Raw genomic sequence first — 25,375 nt, forward strand, 5'->3', positions numbered from 1 at the left:
GGATCTCAGAGGAGCCCGTCACAGGTTTGGGTGGTGTTGCAGGCCACTCCTCGATAGCCATCGTAGGCGGCGCGTTCCATCAGCACAATGAGATCGTTGTAGCGGGGCTTCCCTGAGGGTGCCCTGTGGATAGAACAATAAGTGGATGCTTTACGCAAGATAAATAGTGTGCCACATTACCCTTCGAACACTTCGATGGCCCCCAGAAGGGCGCGCCCCGCCTTGGCATACTCATAGGCGGCATTGGGGCAGGCGCAGGCCGCCGCATAGAGACACTCATCGCGACCGGCTCCCTGGGCGGCCAGGAAGCCCATTATCATGTAGTCATCACCCGATTCCAGGCCCAAGCCAAAGGCATTATCACTGCGTCCGGTGGAACGACCATAGCCATGGCCATAGCCACTCCAATGTCCTGCTCCGAGGATGCCAGCGGAAAAGATGAGCACCTTCAGCAGTATGATGATGAGCAAATTGGTGAGGTTCAGGCTGAGAACCTAACAGAGAACAAACCGAGAGATCAGTGGAGGGAAGCTGACAAGATGACGCCCTGATCACCCACTTGACTGTTGCCCGCGGAGCGGTGGAGAAGCTCCTTGGCCATCTGCATGACCACATGACCGGCGGGGCTGCCAAACATGCTCTGGACCTGCCGCAGCCAGCTCAGAGGTCTCTCCATCGTCAGCCCAGAACTGGGATTGTACTGGCCTTCGGTGCTGTTTCCTGACACTTCATTATCCATATCCAAGTCGTATATCTGCAGCTGTCTGCTGGCTGCTTCGCCCAGACCGAGGAAGCAGACTAGGCCCAGCAGCAAGACGGTGATCCGGTAATCCGAGCTTGGTTGCTGCATTTCGATGATCGCGTGCGTTTACCGACTGCTGTGATTTGTGACTAGTCTGGGCCTGGCCAAGCGCCTGGCTTTTATCCGTCGCCCATCTGCCCAAACTGCTGTTCCGCCTTGGCAGGCAGCAGATCGGCTCAGAGCTGAGCTGAGGCTCAGGTGCTGAGATCAGGCAATCATTTGGCAGGCATCGCTGCACCATAAAAACCGCTTGAGGCGCACAGGCGAGAGTGTTTTTCCTAGTGTCATTAGCCTGAAATTACCCACAGACGTTTTTCCGGCCCAAGGAGTAGTTCACCTTGATTGTCGCATCGCTTCCAGGAAAACTGTCTTTGCAAATGTCAATGCTAACGCAATTTGACAGGTAAACGCACGCGAAAATGGTGCGTGGAAATCGTGGAAATAGTGGGTGGACCGGAGAGTGGAAAACAATTTGTGTCTTTGCTTTTGTATCAATCATCAACTCATTTATTTGTTACTTTAATGCTTTTGTTTTTCCTAGCTGTTGTTGGAATAATTTATTGTATGTGTGTGTGTGTGTATATATAGACTTGCAATAAATTTTGTGAGTGCAACCATTCCATGGCATTGGGTGCCTGGAATGGGGCATGTTGATCATGGTTTTCATCAATTACAGACAACATATAAATACATATATCTTTGCTATACTTTCACAATAATTCGAGTATTTATTTGGTATAGTATTTTGCAACAGATTAGAAGTCGTGTAAGTTAGACGCGCTTTATGCTTGAGTATTTCCTTTGAATTTCAATTTTATATATATTTTTCAGCATTTTCGGCATTGGTTTTGTTATCGTTCGATTATGTACGAGTAGTTATTGGGTGTATTTGTGGGTTGGTGGGTGTGCCATGATACATATATGTTTGTCGAATGGATGCCTGTATTTATTTATGTACTGTCTGTTCTACATTTGTCGCTATAAATATATGTATGTACGAGTATGTTTTGTGAATATGTGCCAGTTCGATTACATATATTATTGATGATGTATACGGTTACGAAAAAGTACATGTAGCCAAAGATTCGCTTATAATTACATATATATATTTTTTTTGTATAATATATTTATAGATGATAGGATGATATATATGCGTAGAAGGGTGGTGGGCCGGGGGGAAATCAGTCCCCAATTTACTAACCCAAAACAATAGTTTATATTCTTGTAAATTTGTTTTTTTTTAGTTTAAAATGCTCTACTAAAATCGAAGATAGTTTAACAAATTTCTCGAGCTTACTTTGTGTATAATATATCCTTTAGTATATATGTTTTGTCTAGAGAGATAATTACAACCCAATTGAAATTATGGTTTCGATATTGAATTCGTCTATTATTTTATCTGTCAACAGAACACGTTTTGTATAATTGTCTATGGTATAAATAATGCTTTAACATGTGCGTAACAAAAGAACAAACAATCCTTGAAAACAATTTGTAGCTAAATCAAATCGAAGCTATTGTTTCCTTTGAATATATGTATGTTTAAAATATGACTTCGTTGACTTCATTCATTTAAATATTTATTTATGTATATTATCTAGATATTCTTCATCTTCAGCTTCTGCTCCCTGTACCGACTAAGCCCTATATAAATGTAGTTCCTGCGGGTGCCCGTGGATCCTTAGAGATTCGAATATGTTTGGTTCGTTATTGTTGCTGTTTCTAGCTTAACATTGCTTGTCCCTCCTGGTACATCGTCTCTCCCTCTGTAGCCCTCAGTGGCTATCCTCTGGTAAACATTAACTGCTAATAGATCATAATGATAATAATCATAATCGTAATACATATTTGTGGTTGGTTGGTTACCATAATAAACATTTAGTTTGTGTCTGTGTGTGTCTCTGTGTTTGGTATGTAACATTTGCTCATAGTAATTTCGGAATACATATAGTTCAATAACCGATTTATCCATTAGAATTATAACGCATTGTATTTTTAGAGTATTAGTATTAAACTTTTGCCTGTTTATCATCATACTCTTGCGCATATTGTCTTTTATGTTATTAGTTTTTGTTTGTTTGTTCGATATTATATCATGTCTCATGTTGGTATATTTAACAAATTCATTAATATTTCGATTAAAAGTTCTCCCATTAACATGTAATATATACGCTTGATTTAATATGTGTTGTGGGGGGATGGGGGGTATACCATATAATTCAATATTTGTCTCAATAATATATTTAATATACTATATATACTTTCATGATTTTGGAAAATCTTTCAAAATGTTTTAGGTATGATTTAATTAAATATGTTTAGGTTTATGCTGCAAAACCAGTCAAGTCATCTTTGCACATACATATAGTATATATATATCTATATGGGCTTTGCATTATTGTTGTTGCATTTGGTGGTTATAATTATAGATTAGTAGTGTACTACAGTGTCTACAGAGCTGCTCCTGCGGCTTCTTCCCTTCTCTTCTTGTATGGCAAATGAATTCTAGGGGTTTACAGTAAATATTCAGTAACAAGACACACATTGATAGTTAGATAGTTGAAAGGACAGTAACCCAATGGCTGATGCTGATGCTGTTGTAGGTGTATGTGTATGTTTAGTTTCGCTTGAAACCAGGAAACTTCAGAGGCAGAAACAGATCGATTTCCATAGTATAGGTATATGATAGGTGATAGATTTTTGTTAGAGTGCCCTTTAGATTCATTTCAAATCTATTTCATCATCATCTTCTCGAGCGGCACTCCAGCGCCTGGTGGCCGAGCCCATGCTGCTCACACTGCCCGTGTCGCTGAAGTCACTGAAGGCCGCATTCTGTATGCCCTCGTAGATCTTATAGCCGCTCGATCCAGAGCCAGCACCCACTCCGCTGGAGCTCATGCTCATGCTCTTGGCCGCGCCGAAACGATCCGTCTTGTAGTTCGAAGGAGGTCCCCCGAAAATCATGTCCGCATCAGAGATGGAGCCGGCGGCCCTGGTGAACTTGCCATTGCTGCTGGTCTTGGGATCCCCAAATATAATATCCAGATCCGACGACTTCGAGGCTGCAAGAATCGATAGGGCAGATTAGTGAAAAAGTCTATGGGTTTCTTGGGGTTTCGAGGTGCACATCAATTTGGCGGTGGGTGCAGTCTTGAGCACTTATCTTTAGGCACTACGTGAGCCAATCGCTTTACATAATTCTAGATACGAACTTGATTCGGGTGAATGAAGGATGAGCGTAGAATGAGTGTTACCAAAACAAATCTTATGAATGAGAGATGTGTGACCGAATGGGTATGAGAATGACACTGCCCTCAAGGGTACATAATTTCGATTCTAGGTTTTCAAAGACATCTTTTGATAACACACCCGCACACGAGGGACATACACACATTCGAACAGTAAACTCAAAATGGTTGCATTAACTACCAAAAATTTTGTTCAACTAGAAGCTTCGAGTACTCTTGACTTTTGTTGTGTTTTGTTGTTTTCTCTTGTTTGGGTTTCGATGCGTGCCCAGAAGCCGTACATGAACTCAAGTTATTGCGGTGCACTCTAGCGAGTTGTTGCTGTACGAGTACTGTACTGTTACCTGTCGGTAGTTGTTGTTGTTGTTGTCTGCTGTTGTTCTGTGTGCGTGTGCGTGTGCGTGTCGTGAGTGTGTTTGGGTGCGTGCAGGCAAGCGATAGCAGCACTGGGCGAGAGAGAGACTTACAAACACTGGGGCCGGCTCGCAGGTCGTATACGTAATATTTGGCTTACACTCTGAGAGAGAGGGAGTTGGCGTACTAGGAAAATCAAAACAGTTAGGCTAACAACCACCAACACATACAAATCAAAAACAAAACCAAAAAAAAACACCTATGTATTTGTCTGCTTTCGTTTTCGTCGCTTTTTGGCTACCGGCTGCCTACATGGCTATGAGTACTTATGTTAGTTGGTCTCTAAATGTACTATAGCGTACGATTATGTGGGTTTATACCTATATGGGGTGTAGCTGATTAGTACGATAATGAGATTAAATGACATGAGCGCATATGTAGGTAAGATATAGATATGAGAGTATAGTTATTTGCAGGACCAATGTCTGGATCTAGGTCTTGCGCAGCGTTAGGCTGACGAGGAGGACGCCCACGGCTAGATAATTACCATTGCTCTCGGAGCGCGTGTACGAGGGTCTGGTGTACGAGGGCAGATCGCTGGGATTGTTGTACTCCGCCTGCGAGGCAATCGAGTTCGAGTCGTAGCCGGACGTGTCCCCCGGCAGTGCTGTGGTGGTCACCGCCGCCGGTGCACTGTAGACGCTGGCCGAACGGATCCCAATGGCCGAGCGCCAATCGTTGGTGGTGGCCGAGGTGGTCATCGGTCCCACTGCAGTGGAAGGAGCTATTGCTCCGGCTCCTGCCCCTATGCCAGCGCTATTGCTGATGCTGGTGATGGCCGTGATGCCGCTGGCCTCGCCGGCGCCCGTGGCTGTGGCCGCCGTGTTTGTGGTGTTCGTGTCCATCCGCGTGATCGTCTCGATGGAGGTGGAGCTGCCGTAGTTGCCGTAGCTGGTCTTGTCCTTGCTGAGGGTGCTGCTGAAGCTGTTGCGATACCCACTGGAGCTGTTGGCATTGCTGTGGACCGTGGCGGCCACGGTGGGTGGCGGCGGTGGCGGGCCCGAGGGTGGGGGCGGCGACTTGATGCCGTTGCCATTGCGATTGATGCGCGACGAGATCGATGACGATGAGATCGACGAGGAGGATGAGGTGGTGTTGTTCGAGGCGGCGCCAGCGATGCTGGCCACGCTCGATGACTTGTGCGGCTCCTTGTCGAAGGGATTGACCCGTTCCTGTGGCTCAAAGTTGGTCACCGGCTTATAGCCGCCGGCGGCTTTATCCGTACTTGTATCCGAAGTTATGTTGACGCTATCCGAAACGCTGCTGCCGGGCTGGACGGCTGAGCTGGCCGCTGATGGCTCCTCCAGCGGACGGCTGGGCTGTGTGGAGATCACCTCCGTGCCGTTGCCGTTGCCGTTGCCAGACTTGCCGCCCGAGGCGAACGAGAACTGCTTGCCCAGGAAGGAGCCGCTGAAGCCGCTGCCTCCGCTGCTCCCTGGCCCGGCACTGGTGGGCACACTGCCCAGGCCGCTGCTTGTCTCGCTCGCCGTTCTGCCGCGCTTCTTATTAGCGATTTCCTACATGTCGCCAAATATCCCCGCGAACGTCTTCCTCAGGTTCTTCATCGTGTCCTCCGCATCCTCCACCACGGAGCTCTGGGTCTGCGGAGGACGTTGTCCCACCCTGGACACCGACGAGATGCTCGATGCCTGCGATGTCTGCGAGTCGCGTCGCACTCCTCCCACAGTGCTCGGCCCCGACGAGGACGGCTCCTCCGGCAGCTCGGATATGCTGCTGCGGCTGCTCAGCCGTCCAATGGATCCCACCGCTGGCGAGGTGCGCTCGGGTATGGGCGGTGGTCCGCCCATGGGCGCTGGCCGGGGTCCGGCTGGAAGTGGCGGTGTTGGGGCCATGCCATCGTCTGTGGGGCTCTCGGCCCGCGAGGACACCGACGAGCGGGAGGGCAGCCTGCCCGGTCCTGTCTGTGCCATGCTGGGCCGGCAAACGTTCTACGGGAGAAAAGGAGTTTGCTAAAGAGGATCTTTGGAGGCGGAAAAGGGCTGTGCGGGCCACCCACCTGCATGCGGCCCGACACCAGGTCGGCTATCTGCCTGCGGTCATCCTCCTGACTGTCGCCGATGAGCGCAAATGTGCTGTCGCAGGCACTGATGATGTACTCGCGTCCGTCTTTGGCCACGACCACGGAGAGACCACACACTTCCATGCCGCCAAAGAGCTCCGATATCTGTAAGTGATCCAATTGCATTAGTGATTAGAATTCCTGCCTGCGACTGAGTCATGCTCCCAAAATGTGGTTTCGATTTCATGCCCATGCCCCCAGAGGCTGGGTCCAGAGGCTGCTGTCGCTGCTGTCGCTGCTGTTCTGTGTTCTGCGTGGGCTTCCGCTGTTGGTTTTAATTACACAGTTTGTTTTGATTAAAACTGCTGCTGACTTGCCTAGAAAACTCATATCGACGTCGTCATCATCGGCCCGGCCCACCCACATATATAACCCTAAAACACTTCCCGCATGGGGCTGGGTTGTGCAACAAAATGGCATTAATTAATGCTCATATGCAGTGCCGGAAAGCGAATGAATCAGCCTCCGCTCCAAGGAAGCGCCGCTGAGCCATCTATGGGTATTGGATTTTGATGGCATACCTCAATCGATGGCATTTTCATGTACGAGCAGATACATAAATACCTCATCAAGCAATCGGATTGTTCAATTCCCGTTACCTCATAGCCCACACAGACACACACACACACAGACAGTCAGTGTTTGCGGCTAAAACCGTTTCAACTGTCTTGCGATTTGCATATTCATGAGCTCTAATTAAAGCGGCGCCGACACTCGAGGGCACATATAAACAGCCAACGACTGACGTCAGTCAAAGTAGACCCGAATCGTTCTCCTTTGCCACCCACCTTCACCACCCCCCCGCTGGGCAAATCAGACCACAGCCGAAATCACAAATTGTGCACCCAAAATGCCGCAAATAATGTAAAGCGATTTGCCCCAACTCCAGTCTCAGTCCCAGCCTCAGCCTCAGCATCAGCCATATTGATTGGCAAAATTTGATAAATGTGTGCAAAGGCTGAGCTGCTGCTTTGGAACTGATTTCCATGGCATGGCCCAGAATTGGAGGCTGTAACGGTAATGTGTTCTGGCCTATGGGGCACTGCAAAGGAGCCCAAATGGAGAATACCGACTGGAATGCCCTATATTTGTGTGCTTTAAAGTGGTTTTGGCATGTGTTACGTGCCTTTCTCATCGGCAGACATCATATAAGCGAAGAACAAAGTTCTAGTCTAAGCATTAAGACACTTCCTAGTGGTACAGTACCCACCAAAACGGTAGATCTACTTCTGTGTAAGTTTGAAATGAATTAATGAAAGGAGCAGAATATGTCTGGTTTCCATCTGCCCTACAGGTTCTATAAGGGAACCAGAAATAGCAGTCCTAGTCTCTCTCTTTTATATATCGTCGTCCGATATGTTGCTTCTATCGGCAAGAGTGAGCAATGCGAGTGAGCCGGGGGGCTCTACAATATAATTCTTATTACTCTTTGTACTTTGTACTAACCCTACTCTAGAGTACACCCAATTCGGTGAGGTATGCCCCAATATATTTTACTGTATGATTTAGTATCTCCAGAGATCTGGTTCGATGACTTACCTCATCCACCCAGGTTTTGTACTTCTCGGTTAAAGTGATTTGCTCCAGCATGGCGGAGCCTTGATTGGTCTTCCAATTGCCGGAGATGGATTTGCGCCTGTTAAAGAGCGAAAGCAAGCAAGCGTAATAAATTAGCATGCCACAAAAGAGCGTAGATAATTCGATGCCACACAAAGCTGAATTGGGGGAGAGGGAGAGAGACAGATCTTTGAACTCGTCGCATTTTCGTTGGCAAACAATGAACTTTTGCCGCTGCACTTGGTAGGATAATTGGCGATTGCATTGCGGCGGCTTTTGTCTGCTGACAGTTGCCGTTGAGCTCAAGGTCAATTGTCGGTCCAGGGAACAGCAGGCCACAGCAGGCCACAGCAGACCACTCGACCCATCTCGATCCGCAACCCATCATCATTGAGGCTTTCAGCATTCGGCATTCGGCATTCAGCATTGTGTGCGCCGTCTGCGGTTTTGTGGTCATCACTTACATAAATGCCTTGTAGTTGTTGCCAATCTTCTGGATGTGCACGCTGAACTTGGCATCGATGTAGGGCTCGATGGTGCAATAACAATGCGTTTCGTTGCCGGCACCGCTCACCAGTCCGGCGGCGTCTTGCAGGGCGCTCTGGTTCTCCAGCCGAGCGGTGGCCACTCCGCCATGACAATGTCCGGCCTTCAGCACGCTGGGGAACTTGGTGAATTGGAACTGCAATGAGGAAGAGTTCGAATGCAATCACAATTTGTGTCTCGCTCTGTCAGTGATTGTGATTGTGATTGGCATTATATAAATTACAATATGCCGATGCGATGCGATGAAACCCGGACCCATACCCATACCCAGACCCGTACCCGCTTCGATTCGATTTCTTTTGATTTTATTTGCTGCGGAAATCTGAGGGCGCACGTTCCAAGCTGCTTATTAATCTGTTGGATAAATGCCAAATTCATTTGTCTTTCTCGTATTTGTTTTTGCTCGATTTCCGACTCTGAATCTGGCCATGGAAATGGTCTTTCATTGCTCGCAAATTTCCACGAACCGGCCCTCTCATGCCTTTAACGTTACTCAGGGAAAATTCTTTCAAGTTATTAATGATCAGATTCTGAATTAAATACGAAAGAGAAACTACAAACAAGGCCCTGCCAACCATCTATTGAACAAATTCAACTGTTAATAATTCATCAGAATTGTCCACTGTCCATAATGTATTTGCACACAGATACTGTGTCGAATGTGTATGTAAGTCCACATGTTAATCATCTGACATATTTAAACAGCTGATAAATCATAAATAAACATATGGACTTTCCCTGCTTATAAAATTTAATGACATCAGAAGAGATAAACCAAGTAAAAGAGTACTTTCAAGATTCCGACTATAGGATACCCGCTTACCAGATATTTATTTATGGTTCCCCAAGTATATTATATTCCCCAAGATGATCGATCTAGTTGCAAAACCCTATTCTACAGAACCAAACAAACTCAAGTTATGTATAAAATATTTATGGCATTTGTAGAACAATTTCCTCTGCCTGTTTCTTGCATTCACAAGAACTTAACATACCCTTCTACTCTACGCGCAACGGGTATGGCAATGCAATCAAAAAAAATAAAATGAAGCTGGGAGGAAAACCATAACAAACCATGACGCAGAAACTGAAAGAAAGAGGAATTGTCGCAAACGATGAGAGACAATCGCGTTGACAGGAGGGATGGCAGCGAGAGCAAATCACTCAATGAATATCAGCATAAGAGCGAGATGGGGAGAGAGAGAGAGTGAAGGGAGCCTGGGGAGGACAGACGTCACACCCCCACATAGCAGGCATTCTTGGAAGCTGCTACGTATTCCGCTCGAGTGGTCGCTGTCTAGAGGTCTACTCTCGAGTTATATCAGCGGGCCTAAAATATGCACTGTGACGCATCCGATTCGGGTTGAGAGAGGGAGTGGGAGGGATATGGTGAGTGAGCGATATATGCATGTACGAGTACGTCTGTGCGTCTCGTAGTCGTATATGAGTATGTGGTGGCGTTAGCTAGTCGTGTATGCAGATTATGGCAACGTTTTGTAGGCGTACACCATGAAGCATGACCATGCCCATAGCATGGCAGAGCACGTGTGCGCCAGACTTACCCTACCCTCTCGAGGAAGTGGAAGTAAGCCGTATCGGTGTGCAAGTATAACTAAATTATTGGTTGATTTGTGGCCTGACAGATGCGCTATTTTGCTGCGGTTCCTCACTGTGGCGCCAAGCATATTTCCTATGCCATGCCCCGAGAGCATAAACCAGGCCGCTGCACGCAATTAATAAAGCTGCCAAGGTAAAATAATGCACAGAAATATGCAATCGACTCGGCCTCTTGCCGCTCTCTTTCACTCTCACTCGGTGCTCCTCTGCAGCGGCGTTTCACTCGTTTGCAATGAATTTATTACGCTTTTGATCGCCCGACAGCAGCTTATGCGGGGGACCAGAGCAAAAAAAAGCTCAAAAGCGATCGCTATCGCGCTCGTCTTGCTCTCGTGCTCCATGCTCGCGGCACCCGAGTGGGATCTTGAGTGGGATCGGGACTTCGGCCAAGACGAAGCGGTTGGCTTGACGATTCGTTGCTTCGTTGCTCTCTCTCGGACTTGAGTGGGATTGCGTTTGGTATTTGACTTTACTTTTTCCAATACCAAACGCAATCACAACTGAAAAAGCAGCGCAGCGAAGTGCTCCACCGGACAACCGCGCGGGTCCGAGTCCATACACCATCCACAATAAACCATATAAGATCAAGTGCAGTGGCAATTAAACGACGAGTCGTGAGAGTGCCAGTGAAAATAAATTCCCATTGGGTTAAAGTTGAAGACAAAAGCCCCAAAAGCTACAGTACGTGCAATTTTCCGAGACAAACAAGTTGCTGCTGCTCAAAGGTAAAAATAATTTAATTTTAGGCATTTTTTTTTTTTGCTTTTCTTTTTTTGTTGGGTTTTATCATGAAGCATTTGGCATTTAGAAGATACAAATTGAAGCTATGCAAAACGCGCGACAGCGGCGCGACAAACGCGCGTTTTTCTGGCTATTTAAAACGCGAGCGCGGGGAAATGTGGCGACGCGTCGCAGCATCACTGACACAGCGACACAGTTTTCCATGCCCCCGACACACACACACACACACGCACACGTATCTTTATATTTATTTGCGTTTATTTATAATTTGTTTTTATTTGCCTTCGTCAGAGTTTTCCCTCCTTCTTGGAGACGGCCTTTCGGCCGCCCGCCTGTCGATTTCTCTTAATAGTTTTTAATGTCGCCAATTTGTAAACAAACTGTGGCCATTAAAAAATATACATGCGGCTCGTTGTGCAATGTCGTCTGGTCGTAAAGCCCCCCGACTGGAGCTTCCCCGTAGCCGGACACCCACCGTGGCAGTGTTCTTTTGCAATTAATTTCAATTTTTTGTGGAAAAATTCATGAAAATATGATTGTGTCGATGAAACTTGACCGGCTATGGAGGATGTGTCTGTATTATATATGTACTCGTAGAACCCTTGTAAATGGAATTTGTTGGATGTCAAGGCGAGGCCTCTCTGGCTCTGTTTTGCGTGGGATATTTTCATGTTACGCATACGTCATGTGTGTTTTGGCATTGGCTTTTTAATGGCTAAAAATACCAAAATTCATAAAATATTTTAGAATTCTACAAATTGTATATGTTTATGACATTTTACTGCAAAAACACTATCAATTTGAACCAAAGAATCTTGTCTGTGGTGGAAAGTGCGTGAAAATGCATTTCAAGTGTCTTCCCCTTTCTTTTCTTCGACCCCCACACTCTTTTCGCATTCACGATTTTTCCTTCATTTGACTTTGCCTTTTATTGCCTTTTGTTTTTCTCGATTTTCTTGGAAATTTTCTTCCTCTGCCCTCCCACCCCATATACGAGTCTGGTAACAATTTCGTGCGAGTATTGTGCTACATTTTTTGCCTTGTTTTGTTTGCTCTTTTATTGCTCACAAAAGCCGTAACCGCAACAGCTGTTTGTGTGCCTGTGAATGAAAATGGAACCCGGTTAGTGGGCTAGCTGCTGCTCAGGTGTGAGTAGTGCGAGTATCTCAACGATTCCCAGAATGAAAACCCGATCAATGCGGTGGCTGGTGGCAGCTCTACTAAGATTTCGTATCGTTTCGTTTCGAGGAAAACCCGCAAAAGAAAACTTTTCCTTCGCACATCATTCGTTTCTCCCATATTTGGCCGCCGGTGCACTTAAGGCCCCCAAAAAAAGAGTCAGTCAGACATATACCCATATATAGTAGGGCTTCAGATACAGATACAAACGCGATTGTTTATTCCTTCACACTTGCCTGACTCTCGACACACCCACAGACGGCGATGGTTGGGCTTATCCTCCACATGCGACTCATGCGACCATTAATAATTTGCTTGTGCAACTTTTGCAATTTAATATTATTGTACAATTAAAAAGAAATGCAGGAGACAGTGACAGCCCCAGCCACAGGCCACAGCAGCGACAAAGAGTCTTTGGCGTGGTATGCCTTTCCATTAATAACTTTTCATCATCATCTTTGGGCCGCTTCGGGCTGCTTCTTCTGCATCTTACAAGTATTTTCCCGGCTGCTCTTGTTGTTCGGTTTTTTGCGTAAATTTCACAAGTCAGCCAGCAATTTATTGACGATGATTTCTTTTTAGTCTCCGTTCCTTGGATCTGTCACAGGGCCCAGACTCCCTCCCTTCCTCCTCCTCCTCCTCCTCCTCCTGTGTGTGTGTGTGGGCCATGGGCCGTCAATTTGTCTGATTGTCTGTCAGTTGTTTTGTTGTTTTCTTTAATTTCCTTAACAAGATCTGTCGCCCAAGGCACAAATTTGAATGGGACGGGGCTTGGAATGTTGGGCATTAAAATGAAAATAAATCACCACTCGACTCGGCCTGATGAAATATGATTCAATTTTGATGTGCAAAATGTTCTCATATCTGACATGAAATCAAATTGTTTCTCTTTTGAGGAGGGTACTTATAGGGAGGGGGTGTTATAGTGTTCCTGAACAGGCTGAAAAGGGGAAGGGATACAGATATTGTTTGGCTATTTCCAGTTTCAGAGCTATCTGGTGGGAACTTTTACAATACAATTTTGCAACAAAATTTATTCAAAACTGTGCTCTTAAACAGCTGTGTCAGGTCTCATATTACTGAGAATACTCAGAGGGGTTTCAGAACCTGCAAAGGTTCGTACTGCATTCGGATTTCCATGTAAATTGTACGTTCCATAATCTGAACAATTTCCGAAAAATGCATTCTTGATAAGTATTGATTTTTATGCAAATTCCGCAATTTGTTAAGGGAATGCCAGAAGACCACACAGAACTGCATTGTAGTCTGGGCTTTTTTTTCACAAATATTTTATATTTTGATGTCTCTATACTGTGGCCATGTGTGTGTGTGTGTGTGAATACATATGTTTATATAAATATGAAATGCCAAAGGCATTGGGTCTTGCTCATTAAAAATTTATGTTTTTTACGGACCGGCAAATGCAATGCGAGACGGGTCCGAGTCCGAATCTGAGCCGACCGGCCGGCGTCATGGTCCCTGAACCGGGCTTCCGACCTCTGCTGCAACCCGCCCCACCCCCGACCCCCGTTATTGGGGTTTTGTTTACTCGAAAGGCGCGACACATTAGCATTTTTAATTGAATCGTTGCCGCATCCTGGGGATCAAGAACCAAAGGCCTGCGAGGCGAAATTTTTAGAGCGTCTCTCTTCAATTGGGGATTTGCCGTGGGCGTGGGCGTGGGCGTAAAGTAAAGAGAAACCCTCTGCAGGAACGTGACGAATTTGGGTAGACACTGTTTCGGTTTTTTGGTATTTTTGCAAATTTTGTTTGCACAAGGAATGGCCCCTCGAATGGGCTGCGTAAGACTTATTTTCGGCATAATGATGCCATCACATCTCTCCCTGGCATACATGCATGTATCGTACATGTATGTACTTGTGCATGAATTAATGATGCATAAGCCCATAAACATTCCAAGCATTCCCCACCGTCCTACCAAACAGACCAGGTTTCGTCACACCTGAACAGAGCTGTCAGTCGCCGAGCGAATGCATCTCATCATGGGGCAAGTGGCAAGTGGTATTTGTAGTGGCATTTCCAGTGGCAGCTGCTGGCAATTCAATTAGCAGCAGCCGATAGGAGACACAGCCACATTCACTGGAGCGGCTCTTATCAGCTCCGATGCCGATTCGTATGTACACTTAATTATTTATGATTATTCCAGCACAGGTGTCTCTGTCTCTGAGTGCATGTAAATGCTAATGGTCGTCTAGAGGGTATCTTTATCTCCAGCTTGCAATGGGGGGGGGGGGAAAAACAAAACGTTGCGTGTCAAAGATCAAGATGCAGTCTGGAGACTGGAGACTGGTCAGGCACGTTGGGTCAGCGGGGGAGTCAGGCATTAATCAAAATACTCGACTCCTTTTGTTTGGGCCGCCATTGATCTGGCTGATTATGGCATTGCCCGATCGTGACTTTGATATTTTTCCCCTTAATTTTCTCTCATTGTTCGGTCCGACGGTTTGGCTGCCACAAAGCCATAAAGTCGCCGCCGGCCAAAGAAAGTTTTCCAGCAACGTTATGGAAATTGGCAAAAGTGCCAAAGTCGAACATGCAACCTCCTGGGAGCCAGCCATAGCCGCAACTCGGTTGCCAGGCAAACATTTACTTGATCTAGTTACCAGATACTTATCTTAAATTCATCTGATAAGCCACACACTCCCCCCCCCCCCCCCTATCACTCCCCCTCGCAGTCGTTGGGGAAGATGTGCAAGGTGACATCATCTTGGGCTGTAATATCGAACGAGCATGCCAAAGCCAAGCATTTCCAATACTGCGCAGTTGCTTTATGGGAATGTGATCCCATAACGAACCGAACCCAGAACCCATTCCCCATTCCCCATGCCATATTCCCCCTTCCAGACTGTTTAGAAAGTCAATCGGCAATGACAAACAAACAAAACAAAAAGCGAATTGCGACAAAGCGCAAAACCAAAAAGTAAATGACCGCTAAATATCAGAACATTATTGTACAACTCGACTGCTCTGTCACCCTCTAAACAAATGCGGTTTGCTTTGGCTTAAACGAATATCTCGAGAGGTGGGGGCCTGCAAATAATAGTTTTTCCAGAGATAATTAGTAGATGAGAAAGAAAATACACAAGGGATTAAGTTTTAATGTAAGAGATGCGGGTCTTTGTAGAACCAAAGGGTTCTAGAACCTCTAATACTCTTTTAAGTAGCTTGAAGTGTTCCATACTCAGAAGTGATCCAGTTTTATCATGAGAAATGGTAGTCTGGCTGTATCTTAAACTTGGTTTTATTAAAATTTATTGCTGGAAAGATGGTTATAATCGAACAGAGTCCAAATTCTAAAGAACCAAAGGGTTCTAGAACCTCTTATATTCGTATAAGTAGCTTTAAGTGTTCAATACTCAAAAGGGATTATGTTCTATCGTGGAAAATGATAGTCTGGTTGTATCTTAAACTTAGTTTTATTAAAATTTGTAGCTGAATAGATGGATATAATAGAACAGACTCCAAATGCTAAAGAACCAAAGGGTTATAGAAGCTCTAACACTCGTATATGTAGCTGAAAGTGTTCAATTATCAGAAGTGATTAAGTTTTAAGGTGAAAGATGCAAGTCTTTAGCTTAGTTTAACGAAAATTTGTAGGTGGATCGATCTAGAACCTCTTATACTCGTATAAGTAGCTTAAAATGCTCAATACTCAGGATTAATAAAATTCAATCGTGGAAGATGCTGGGCTGACTGTATCTTAAACTTAGTCTTACTAAAATTTGTAGCTGGAATCGAGCACAGTCCAAATGCTAGAGCACCAAAAGGTTCTAGAACCCCATAGACAGCCAGTACTGTTCAAGTATCATGCTACATACATATACTCGTCTTGTAAGTGGTGCCTATAGAGTGCTCTTCAAATAGAGGGTACTATAAACTGAGCTTTAGAAAGCCGATACCCAAAGTGCTAATTAGACGCATATTTTGTAGGCCTAAGGCTATGCCCCCCCACCCTCCCCTTTGGTAGGCGCAAAATATCGAGCATCGTAAATTGAAGTGCAGTGAAAATGGAGAATCCGAATGCTATAAATACCATTTTTATACCGATGCATTTCCACCACCCCCCATTGTCCACACACACATTGGGCGGACATTAGGGCCCATTTATGGGCCCAATTAAGTGCTCATAAAACAAACATCGCAGCGCTGCAGTGCTCCTCCGCTGCTGATCCGCTTTTAGCTCAGTTTTGGGAAAACACCCAAACGGCAGGCAAACCAGAATCGCATTAATTATGTGGCTTTGCTTTGCGAGCCGTTTTTGGCGCATTTTGGCCCGGGTTTCGGGTCTTAGGTCTCGGCCACGGCTAGCCACCCGACCATGAAACCGCAGCCTGGCCGAAAGGCGCTTTCTGTGTTTTGCCTCTTATTTACGTTTCTGTGGCCCTTTTCATGTCCGAGCTTAGTGAATCCTTTTGAATACACCTGGGAAAATCACCTCCACCTGTCCGTCTGTCTGTGGGTCTGCCTGGCAAGTGTTAATAATCATTAAATTTGCATATTTTTGTGCTTGCCTCACGAAACAGTAGACACGATTCAAAGGCATAATTTATGCACGGCAAATATTGTCCCGGAATTGGGTTGGAATATTTATTTAAAGAAATGCTAAATGGATTTGTCGTTGGTGAACCTTTTCTCATAATTGGGAATTATGATTGTTACGCTTAAATTATTTCAAAGGGTGTTCCAAGACCTAACGAGAATACTCTCTACCACAAGGGTGTTCCCGAAATATTTCTCTGCCTGTAACTGGCATTCTTGAAGTGCCCTGAGAGTGGAAATCAATGCTAATTGAACTCGAGCTTAATATCTTTCGAAATTGTTGTCTCTCTGGTGCTGCTCGCCCGCATAATTGGCTGACAGTCGCTTGATATTGTAACCGACTGACAATCACACTAGTGTCAAAAGTCAACATCGATGATGATGATGATGACGACACACAGTCAGGGGCAGTAGCAGGGGCAGTAGCAGGGGCAGTAGCAGGGGCAGTGGCAGTGGCAGGGGCAGTGCCAGTGGCAGTCCGTGAAAACAAGTGTGTCAATTAGACGAGGCGCAAAGTGACGTCAAAGTGGTGGCAACAACTGCAGGGGATAAAAGATTTTCGTGCGAGTGTATATGGATGTGAATGTGGATACCGTGTGCCATAATATATAACATTTAATTGACACGTGTAAAGCTTGTCAACAAACACCGGGAGCCGGTCCCCGCAACAGCCGACAAAACAAAAGTTTGCTGACAGGCAGCCCCATGTCGCCTGCTGCTGGCTTAAAACTACATTTGCCTGCCTGATATATGGCCACGCTAATTGTGTATTCAGATATCACTGCATATATAAATAAAGACATAGACATGGACTCGACGAAAAAAAAGAGCTCAAAAGGAAATCGTGCGAATTTCGAACGCCTCTAAAACGCTTTTCTTGCCGCCAATCCAATTGGCTCTCGGGCGGGTGATTTATCGGCCCAAACGCCGATGACGTTTTCAATGTGTGTGCTGTGTGCTGTGCCACTTTTTGTTGCTGCTCCGCTGCGATGAATGCCCCGCTTGTTTGTTTGTTTGTTGTCACTCTCGTCGTTGTCGTAGGTATTAGTGCCCGGCTGCCTTGTCGGGCTGTTTGTTAAACAAATCCGCGCCGTTAATTGCCAGGCAAAGTGTCCGGGCCGAAAAGGGGGCGAAACTTTCCTTCCACGAAAATATGGTATTCTCCCATGGCATTGCGACACCGACACCGGCACCTCCAACGACCTCTGCTCCAGTTTATCCCATTAGGCAGTGCGCGCGTCTGCCTGTCTGGCGGCCGCCGTTTGGCCTGCCACTTAATAAATATGGTCTGATGCATTATGCCTGCCTCGCTGCATTCAATCAATGGCCCGGCAGCCCTCTCTATTGCCTCCTCCCCCCTCTCCACGGCTCTCTCTGATCGATTCACGCATGCAACTTCTTCGCTGGTGCCCCATGCCCCAAGCTAGACGACTCCTCTGTGTGCGTACGTTTTCTAGTGGCTTTTCCGCAAAATGCTTTTAATTCAATTTTATTTCAATTTAATTGCCACATTGCCGAGCTACTGGGAATGGGGGGATGGGCGGATGGGGAACGGGAGGGCACACTGCTGCATATGGCTGGCCTGCATATGGCTATATGCATATAAGCAATGCGACCTGCCTATCTCTGTCGATCAGTGGCGACGCTGACTGGAACGGGAGCTGCAGCTGATTATTTTGCCTCAGTCTTTGCCCCTGCCTTTGCCTCTGCCTTTGCCCCTGCCTTTGCCCCTGCCTTTGCCCCTGCCTTTGCCACTGCCTCTGCCTTTGCCACTCTCGATATTATACAATATTTTTGCGTTAATATATATGTATGGTACGTACGGGTAAGGCATATCGGCAGCCGTTTTGTAATGGATTTCGATTTGTGGTTCTCAAGTTTTTCTATGAATTTCCCATAAACAATTTTCAATTGAAATGCTCTGGCAATTGAACTACTTTTCGTAGGATTTATGCCTTCTAAATTGACTGACGGAATTGGCTTTGCGTAAGTCGCAAGTAAAATATTGATGAAAAGAGAATAAAGCTGAGGGGGGGCGGACAGCCCGCGAGGAGTGTCTGAAAGACAGTCAAGTGCTTTAGCCATAATGCTCTTGATGATCCGCCCCTGAAGCGTGCGTGTCTCTGACAGAAGTCGCGATTAATTGCTGTCACACAGAGGGTCTATAGGGTGTATGGGGTGTATAGGGTGTGTGTGTGTGTGTGTTATATATTATATGCATAATTAAGCATTGCATTGATGGCTTGATTGATGGACGGCTTGCTTTCGCCTGGCCTCCTTCTCAGCCCCATCGTGCTGATAACCCACACACACTTCTGAATGGCATAAGTAAGACAGACTTAATTAAACTTTCTGCGACCTTCAGCCTGATAATCATTGCACATACATATGTGTACGCACGTACGTACGTTCTCCCATTAAAACATTGTCGTCATCGTAAAAAGTAATCTCAATTTTCCTCTTTTTTCCAGCTTGGGGGACTCACTGAGAACGCCATTAAGTAATTTTATCTGCTGCCTGGCAGTGGAGACGTAGCGGAGGAGCAAAGCTTTCGAAGCCATGGATTTCAGAAAATATTTAGGTTTATTGGCTCTCGTCCTGCTGGCTGTTCTGACGCTCAACGGTCGCCCAGTAGATGCCTGCTCCTGCATGCCCTCGCACCCACAGACGCACTTCTGCAAGGCCGACTATGGTGAGTCAGCCCCCAGCGAAGGGGCCAATCCTTGGGGAATTCGATAAGTAAATGCCTGCATTTCTTTGACAGTTGTGCAGCTGCGAGTGCTGCGCAAATCGGACACCATCGATCCGGGCAAGACCACCTACAAGGTGCACATCAAGCGCACTTACAAGGCAAGTCCTGTGGCATTGACATTTCTCTGGCGGTTAGAACGTAACGTAACCCAATACTCTTGCTCTAGGCCACTCCCGAGGCACGTCGCATGCTGCGCGATGGACGTTTGGCCACGCCCAACAGTGACTCCATGTGTGGCATCAGGCTGGACCTCGGCAAAGTCTACATCATCGCGGGACGCATGCCCACGCTGAACGTGTGCAGCTACTACAAGGAGTACACCAAGATGACCATCACCGAGCGCCACGGATTCAGCGGCGGCTACGGCAAGAGCTGCAATTGCACCGTGAGTATCTGCCCACGGGGGGATCTGTGGTTCGAGCTAACTGGTTCCCCTTCCCTCCCACCCCCACAAAAGGTATCACCCTGCTTTGGCCAGCAGTGCCTGCGACATCGAGAGTACTCCGATGGCTGCAAGTGGTCGCCGTTCGGCAAGTGCGAGCGCGACTACAGCGCCTGCATGCCCCATGTGACGCACACGGTGAACGGCAGCATCTCCCGGTGCCGCTGGCGGCGCACGCAACTCTACAGAAAGTGCCTCAGCAATCCGTAGGCGGATAGGGCGCCCCCAATCCCCCTAATCCTTGTTATGCTACCGTTTCTCTCTGTCCAGAGCTTTAATACGTACGTTATGCCTAATGTGTTATTTATTAATTGATGCTTTTGAAATGTAACCGAGCTTCGAACAGCTACTTAATTAGTGTCTAGCTTTTAATGTTTATCGTTTATACCGTGTACACTTACCAAATCGCGTGGATTCGGGAAGAAGGTCTGCTCGATCAGTGGGAAGCCGTCGCGGCCCAGACGCCGCTGCAGCTGCAGCAGATGCGAGAACACCCAGGGTTTGTCCTACAACCAAAACAGAACAGAATATCAGTTTCCATCACTCCGAGTTTCGGTTTCGATTTTACGACTCACCTGAAACTGGTAGATCGAATGCAGCGAATTGATACTGGGCACTCCGCCGTACTTGAGTCCGAGAATGGTGGAACGGAAGTCACTGGAACCGTCACGCGGCGGCTGGCGTATCAACACGAAGTCCGGCCGAAAGGAGCGCGCAACCTGTTTGTTGGTGTGATATTCCAAAATGAATAAATAAACAAAAGGGAATTTAATTAGATTATAGAACGCTACATGCAAAACGATCGAAACACACACTTTTTTGTAATTTTTTAATTGGAAAATATATGAATAAAAAGAATTTCATTTAGAGATATTGTTGGATTAGCAGAAAACCATTTGGACTTTAATTTGCTAGTAAACTGATAGATACTCGTACATCTAGATAACTCGGGATCTATTCATTCAGTAAAATAACATTTGACAATTCTTGTTGATCAAAGAAAATAGTTCAAACTCTGATAGAATGGTCGATAAATTCTTGTCCTATCGATCGGCAGTAAGTTCATCAAATGACCGCTGATATCTGTGGCGGCGCCCCAGCAGCCGTTGAGTAGACATGTAAAAAGCATGTAGAATCTGTATTTCTAGGTGTCTCCCGAACATGTAATGTACAAATGTCAAGTGGCGATTACTCGTGAGGTGAGATATCGTAAAGTATCGTTATTTAAATACAGAAAGTCTTGGATGTCTACTGTCCATTGCAGATCAACCAAAAATTCTCGTCAAAACTATGTCAAAAGAGTTATTTGTAATAGATCTTGCCCCTTCTGAATGTGTTGTGACTTAATCGCTTCCGTTTTGGGTGTAAAAGAGATCGCTGTCAAAGAAGTAGTTTTGGTGCTTTTGGGGCCAAACAGTCCACGCACACATCAACCATTTGGGACGATTTAGGCCAGATCTTTGAGAGTTCTGTAACAAATGTGAAGGTGCTTGAATATCTGCACTTTATGGGCTCGGAGATGCCTATTTCTATGCGTTTCCAGCTTCTGACTAATTTTCATATACCCCTTCAAGGGACCTGCAAATAGCTGTCTTATTGATATGTTTAGTAATAAATATCTACAAAACATTGATCCAGTATACTCGTTAGATACGCATTATTTACTGCATTTGAATACGTTTCTATATATCTACGCTGCTTATCGCAATATCCCGGCCGACCCCCAAGTGCGTCGCAGTTGTGCCACAAGTGTTTTTTTTAGTGCCATTGAGATGCGCCATCGTTGAGCCAACAAAAGAACGACTCGAGAATAAATAGTGAAAAATAGAGCGCCAGAGTGTCGAGAGCTCAGAGCTGGACAAACAGCGAGACAATGGCAGTTGATAGACTGGCAACGCTTAAGTAGTGGTCGGACGATGGATTAATCCCGCTGCTGCCTGGCCACCGAAGTCCTTGAGCCACACAACCGCACGGCTTATATATGTAGTCCTGGTGGAAATACAGACGACAGAGGACAGATGACAGCCTGGCGGGCAATAAACGCACAAACGGATAACTAAGGACTAAAGCGACTGGCCATTGCACTAATTAACCGCAAACAGGCCAGGCGCCAAGGATAACTTACCCGAGTGCCGCTGCGGTAGGCGGCCATGGTGACTACCGGTCCGGTATCGGCGCTGGAGACCACCGTAATGTCCTGCGGAAGCACACGGAGACACAGACAAACACGAACAAGGATTATGCCGATTACCGAAGTGGTCCCTTAGGCGCCGCAGCTTACCCTGAACTCGGCCTGCTCCACGCGTATATCGAAATCGCCGTGCAGCCGCTTGCCCCGGAAGTACTTGGACCAGTCCGTGTTCTGGTCATCCAGCACCAGGAGCGTGAAGTACTTATCCTTGTTGAAGGCCGGTGTCCGTTGTGTGGCGCTCTGGACAGCAGCTCCTGTTGGGAAGAGATTATATGCCAGAACATGGACCAGGGACTTCAATCTACAGAATTTTGCCAGATCATACCCAGTATGGAGGCGCCCTGATCTCGGGCGGCACCCGTCAGGCTCTGCACTCGCTGCAGCAGGCTCTCGCGCGACTTGGCCGGACTGGTGGGGGCACTGACACCACGCGGTGGTGCCGGAGCCGCTGTTGTCGGCGCCTTGCCGGCCCCGAAGCTCAGCGACAGCTCCGGAGCGGCTCCAGCCGGTTGCCCCGGTGCCGGCGGAGGTGGCATATTGGGTGGCCCGCCGCCGACCGGCACCGGCGGCTTCGTGGGCTGGTCCTGGATGGGACGAGCCGCTGGCGGCAAGCTATTGGGATCGACATCGTCGACCTCGGAAGACAAGTCTCCCGAGCTGAATCTGCGCATCATCGTGTGTGGGGTGGAATGCATTATTGGTTGGGTGGGTGGGTGTGTGGTTGGGTGGTGATTGATTGATTGATCGCCGGACGAGTGGACAAGTCAAATTGTGCAGCGCAGTTGAGTGGTTGGGCAAAAGAGTACGTAAACGAGAACATACAAAGTTCCACAAGAGAGAGACAGAGAGAGAGAGAGAGAGCGATATGGAGAAAGAGAGAGAGAGAGAGATGGGGAAAGAATAGACAAACATATGAAATTTCAAATTAGTTTCGTTCATCGGAGCCCCGCCCGCCCCAAGCAGGAACTAGCACTTGGGACTGGGGGCACTTCCATTTTAAGGTCTTTACCTTCTCTTCAGGAAATTAACATTGGAAGTGAAGCTAGTTTTGAACGATGAGAAATTCAGGGTGCTGCTTTTCGCTTCCTTCGAGTTGCGGCACGCCGAAAAAAAGGGGAAATACAAAGTAGATTTTATTGCTACGTTTTCGGTTTCACTTAACGCATAACAATTAGCTAGAGTGCTTTCAATTTTGGCATTCACTTAACGATTTCCCGAATTAATAGTGCATAGACATTGATCGTACTTCAAGGCATAAAGTTATTTAAAGCGTCACATATTTAAACATAAAAATAAAGCCACTTAAACACACATATGTAGTATCTGTCTAGCTAGCTGTCTAACTGTTTCTCATCTGGTTTCTAGCAAAGGATTTCCCACCTGAGATGGGAGAAGTTTCTGGCTTGAGTTTCAGCGTGGTCCACGCGGCGTATGCGCAATGCGGCCACTTCGAATGTGAATTTTCACAGTGAAAGATGGTAAAAATCGTAAAAAATCATCACAAAGTGCGGCAATTATGTTTGCCCTCTGCAATGGACTGGCAGTTAAACCCATTTCAAATTTCATATGTCAGCTGGTTAGGATAACGATTAGTATTTTTGATCATGTTTTTGTATTTAATGAACTCTCTAATGCTGTCGTCTGCAGCTTCGTTTCACTTACAGAACTGCCCGGAGCAATGGGTTAAGTAGACCATGAAATTGCAAAAAAGTTGCTTTTGCTAATTGGAAAATGCTGTGAATGAGTGGCAGAGTCAAAGAACGGACGGAGGTACAGGTGGTTGGTGAGTGAAAACTAAAAATCCATTTTAAAAGTTGCAATTAGAAAAGATTAAACAAAAAGTTAATTAAATTATGCGACCACTGCGAGCAGAAAATAAAAATAAATGGCACATGGGAATGGGAGAATGAGCTGGAAGTTGGGGGGTGGAGTAAGCTCTTGCAACAGGTGCACCAGCCAAGGACACTTTGAGGACAATGGCCGGCAAGTGCAAATGCAAAGCTTCGACGGCAAACAGCAGTCACTAAAAAACAGCCATTATATTGCCAAGAGTCCTTTGTGCGGCGCAAAGCAACGAAAATCAATTCCAGCCAAGGATGGGGCTACGGTTGGGTGCTGGGTGGAGGCCTTAGGTGCCCTGTCAACAGTGTCAGACACTTGTAGACCAGAATGTCGCACAACGTCATCGTGTATTTTGTGGATTTATTGTCGAGGCCCGGGGGCCTCTACAGGCACTTGAAACTTTTCAGCCCGACATCAGGGGGTTCGGGGGCACGTGCCACACAGAGTCATGCCCGCGGGCACAATTTGGAATTATGCGTGTGGTGCTTCTCATTTGATTGAAGTTTCGTGCGGCCGCTTTAAAAAACATATAAAACATAATGGAAAACTTAAAATTTGAGCCAAGGCGAAGCAGGGGCAGGTGAAGATATGGTACGGTGACGGATACGTGTGACAGCCAAGCTTTTGGTGAGTTGGTGAGTTAGAGTTATACATAGTTAGAGGGCGGTGGGTGGCTAGTCTTACCGGTGGCGGGGCGCAGATTCGCCCACACCCAGCAGTTGCAATGGCGCTAATATTGACAGTGGTCGACAATGGAGTCGAACAGTGGGCCTCGGATGCTCGCTGAAGGTCGGATTCGCTTTCCTAAAGAACCTTTTATGCTTGCTGTTCAAATCTGAAATGAAAGCGGGGGAGAATACATAAAAAAAAGGGTTGAAAACTTCTGTGAGACTTGAAGCCCGATTGTCGTGCTGAAAACTATCACAAAACAAACGGACCGAACAACAAAGAGCGGAGAAGCCCGGCTATCAGACTGCTGTCCAACCAACTGGACGAGTGACTGACTGACTGACTGGCTGACTGGCTGCCATCTCTAGGGACAACTGGCTGTCGCCTTTGTGGCTGGCAGCAACTGGATGGCAAGCCAAAGATTGTTTTTGGTTCATTGCACTGACACTGGCCGCTAACTAGGACAAAGCAGAGCGGCAGGGATCCGACTACCCAACTGTATGTAAATAAATGTGGTCCCTGGCAGCTCCCTAAGTAACACCTAAACAAATCATCATACTCCCACCACCCCAGCTACAGAAGTGTGCGAAAATTGCGTTAATATGTCCCAGGGCACATCAGAAGTGCCTGCTACAAAAATCTCTAAAATATGTATGCCAAAGCAGGAGTTGTGCAACCAATTGAGGGTCAAAACGGCTCCTCGAGGGAGAGAGACGGGACTCTGCTGGAGACTGT

The 25,375-nt window shown here is 46.6% G+C and overlaps 3 protein-coding genes across 3 annotated transcripts; 1 reads left to right on the plus strand and 2 right to left on the minus strand.

Moving 5' to 3' along the window:
• Positions 1-5: 5 nt before the first annotated feature.
• Positions 6-859, minus strand: LOC6587775 (the record flags this gene model as incomplete). Its single annotated transcript, XM_002012855.2, has 3 exons — positions 6-123; positions 181-494; positions 560-859. Coding segments are annotated over 3 exons (732 nt in total), but the record flags the coding sequence as incomplete, so codon positions are not given.
• A 428-nt stretch (positions 860-1,287) lies between these two features.
• LOC6588017 (synapsin) lies at positions 1,288-24,757 on the minus strand. Its single transcript, XM_026984515.1, is given in 12 exon segments — positions 1,288-3,864; positions 4,952-6,413; positions 6,482-6,649; positions 8,084-8,180; positions 8,566-8,783; positions 20,340-20,444; positions 20,514-20,657; positions 22,064-22,135; positions 22,220-22,383; positions 22,455-22,792; positions 23,139-23,215; positions 24,656-24,757. Coding segments are annotated over 10 exon segments (2,982 nt in total). The 5' UTR covers positions 22,666-22,792; positions 23,139-23,215; positions 24,656-24,757; the 3' UTR covers positions 1,288-3,523.
• LOC6587820 (tissue inhibitor of metalloproteinase) lies at positions 10,774-20,295 on the plus strand. Its single transcript, XM_002012857.2, has 5 exons — positions 10,774-10,989; positions 19,216-19,436; positions 19,509-19,594; positions 19,663-19,881; positions 19,954-20,295. Exons 2-5 carry the CDS (start codon positions 19,304-19,306, stop codon positions 20,146-20,148), a joined length of 633 nt encoding a protein of 210 aa, XP_002012893.1. The 5' UTR covers positions 10,774-10,989; positions 19,216-19,303; the 3' UTR covers positions 20,149-20,295.
• Positions 24,758-25,375: the final 618 nt, after the last annotated feature.

This window comes from Drosophila persimilis, unplaced genomic scaffold (assembly GCF_003286085.1).
Source record: "Drosophila persimilis strain 14011-0111.01,24,50 unplaced genomic scaffold, DperRS2 tig00000000-arrow-pilon, whole genome shotgun sequence".
NCBI classification, from domain to species: domain Eukaryota; kingdom Metazoa; phylum Arthropoda; class Insecta; order Diptera; family Drosophilidae; genus Drosophila; species Drosophila persimilis.

Excerpts from the sequence above, each read along its gene's own strand:
- LOC6587820 (XM_002012857.2), top strand. The coding sequence starts at position 19,304 with ATGGATTTCAGAAAATATTTAGGTTTATTGGCTCTCGTCCTGCTGGCT. Across the intron at positions 19,437-19,508 it reads CTTCTGCAAGGCCGACTATG|TTGTGCAGCTGCGAGTGCTG; the intron begins GTGAGTCAGCCC and ends TTTCTTTGACAG. Across the intron at positions 19,882-19,953 it reads GCAAGAGCTGCAATTGCACC|GTATCACCCTGCTTTGGCCA; the intron begins GTGAGTATCTGC and ends CCCCCACAAAAG.